Source organism: Sinocyclocheilus rhinocerous, unplaced genomic scaffold, assembly GCF_001515625.1.
Source record: "Sinocyclocheilus rhinocerous isolate Xijiao unplaced genomic scaffold, SAMN03320098_v1.1 scaffold299, whole genome shotgun sequence".
Lineage (NCBI taxonomy): Eukaryota > Metazoa > Chordata > Actinopteri > Cypriniformes > Cyprinidae > Sinocyclocheilus > Sinocyclocheilus rhinocerous.
The window spans coordinates 1,040,767-1,043,543 of NW_015652998.1; the positions used below are offsets into that span (position 1 = coordinate 1,040,767).

Genomic DNA, 2,777 nt, shown 5'->3' on the forward strand with positions numbered 1-2,777 from the left:
ACTTAAGTTATTCGGTTTATAAACGTGCCTGACACTCCCTCTGACGCGAAATAAACCAATATCCCGAGTTATTCAGTTACTCCTAACAGTACATTGACTGAACTGCTAAAAGAGAACCGATGATGGGATGTGCATGAGCAGAGCAGCTGGACTGAGTCTCGTCCTGCTGGGAGACGGCATCACAGTATGGTAAGGGGCGTAACATTTCCGTCACACGCTTGAGGTATTCGGCCAATCACAACGCACTGGATAGCTGGCCAATCAGAGCTTTTCAGACCGATGAGCTTTGTAAAAATCAACGCGTTTCAGAAAGGCTGGGCATTGAGGAGAAACAATAATGTACATTATATGGAAAATAATGTGTTTTTTTTACCTTAAACTCCATAAACACATTGCATTACACCAAATACACAACATAATGTTCTTTTTAGCAACGTCATATGACCCCTTTAATTTTATGTCCACATTTGTTGAATATTGAATGCTTTGTACTGGTTCATGTCTAGCAATAAATGGAAGTTTATAGCAATCGCAATAATAATAATAATAACTGTGCAGAGTATTCTCATGGGACAGAATCAGAGAAGCCACAAAACAAAAAAAGAGATTAGACATTTTTCTTCTCAATTGCTTTATTAGCTGATTATACTTTTCAGGGCAGGATCACTGGTATATGGTGAAATAAAATCAAATAAATAATATCAATGAAGCACCGTATGGACAAAAGGGCATGAATCTAAGTGGCCTACATTCAGTAAAAACTTTTTTCTTACTATAAAAAAAATAAAATAAAAATTATTTGCAATTTCAAGCAGGGAAACCTACTTTGGACCTAGTTTGTGCCAATCATTAAAAAATTAAACGTTCACAGTTCAGAAAAAAAGAAAACCAGAATGAAAATTGCCACAGCAATGACTTTCCCTTTTAAGACATATTCAGGGGCTTCGATCGACTACTCAGTGAAATCCCAGAATGCAACACTGTCAATAAACTCTCTGTGAAGCAACATTAAATCAAATCACACTCAAGCCACAGTTACAAAAGGATGCAAAAAATTCAAGCACAAAGGCCAATGAAAACAAAAACTGTGGAGCTACAGTAAAACACAAAGAACTTTGTAAAATCTGTATCAAAAGAGCAAATCCGAAAAAGTAGGAGTCAGAAATGTGTCTGGATGCTTCGCCGCCCTCCAGCCTTCAGTATCATCAGCAGTGTCTCACACACAGCGCTCCCTGGAGGACTCCACACAAACATCAAACCAATACTGGCAAACAAACAAAACAACGATCTCTATGAAATTTCAAACACAAATTCTAATAGCCATGTTAAAAATGGGAAGGCTGTTCATTTTTGGACGTGAAGGAACAGTAGAAACGGAAACAGTGCTTGAAGAGATATGTGCACATCTCCCCGAGGGAGAAATCTTCACATTCCTGCAGGACTTGGAGGAGAGAGAGTGGAGGAGGAAGAGACATTACTTCTTCCAGATGGTGTAAAACACCCATCTGAGTCGACATGTTAAGGAACAGACAATTGACAACAAGAAGAAAAAAAATTTAATTAAAGCTAAAAACAGATTACATAGCAAAATGTGACCAAAAAGTTAGTGTGTGTATGTATATATATATATATATATATATATAAAAAAATTTCGTTTATAAAAAGGTACATGTATTTAATGTTTATTTTTACTTCTAAATGTTTTAAATGTTTTTATATATATATATATTTAGATTTAAAAAAATTATTGACTGACAGCCCTTATATATATATATATATATATATATTAGGGCTGTCAGTCAATAATTTTTTTAAATCTAATTAATTACAGGGTGCTGTGATTAATTAATCTAATTAATTGCAAACTAAATTTGGCTGTGAAAATACCCCCAAAAGATCATTTAAATCTATGATTGTGTTAAATGTTTAGGCTACAATGGCCTAACATAAAGTATGGAACATAAAAGAAGATCATTTGAGAAACATCTCAGTATTTTTTGTTCATGAAATAAAAGTCACTAGTGACCAAAAAAGCTTAGTTATTAACAGTAATCAAAATACCTTCTTTTATATTGTGCAAAAGAAAGTAAGTCATTCAGGTTTGAAACAACACGAGGGTGAGTAGCTAAATGATGATAGAATTTATTTATTTGTTTATTTATTTTTGTTGAACTATCCCTTTAATCACTTTAATTATACCTTTTTTTAATAAATAAATGATACTCTAAAGAAGAAACTAAAACTACCAGCAGGTGGCGGGTAAATGTCTTTTTGAGTTGATTCGTTCAAACGACTGATTCACTCAGGAATTCAGTTAAACGGCTCTCTCTATGGACTACTGAATCATTGGTTCACACGATTCGTTCAAAACGCAGATTCATTCAGAAACTAAACACCGCTGTGTTGCTGAGAGACGCACAACAATTCTGCTGTGGCTTTTAGGTAATATTTTCGTTGGCAAAATTGAACAAAAACTCACAAAATTGTGTTTAAAATATAGCACAATATTAACTTATTTACTGAACTGTTGTATAAAATCACATTTGCACTTGTTCTTGAGCACTTGTGTGATATTGCTCTCGCTGTTCGTGTGATAGTCGCTTATCATATGAAATAAATATGAGACAGAAACTCATACAGGGGCATTTTTGCACAAATATCTTGAATTTTAGGGCATAACTGCATTTATGGAGTTGTTGCCCTGCATCATATTTGTCAACAGTCCACTGTATGAAATGTAAGATGACGTACAGGTCTGGGGGCGGGGCCAGTGCGTT

The 2,777-nt window shown here is 34.6% G+C and overlaps 1 protein-coding gene across 1 annotated transcript in view; it reads right to left on the minus strand.

The window, feature by feature from the left end:
- Positions 1-614: 614 nt before the first annotated feature.
- Positions 615-2,777, minus strand: part of LOC107715334 (spermine synthase-like) — a 25,667-nt gene continuing 23,504 nt past the window's right edge. The window contains exon 11 of the mRNA XM_016521431.1: positions 615-1,505. Coding sequence (XP_016376917.1) covers positions 1,475-1,505 — 31 coding nt within the window. The 3' untranslated portion in view covers positions 615-1,474. The remainder of the gene's footprint in view (positions 1,506-2,777) is intronic.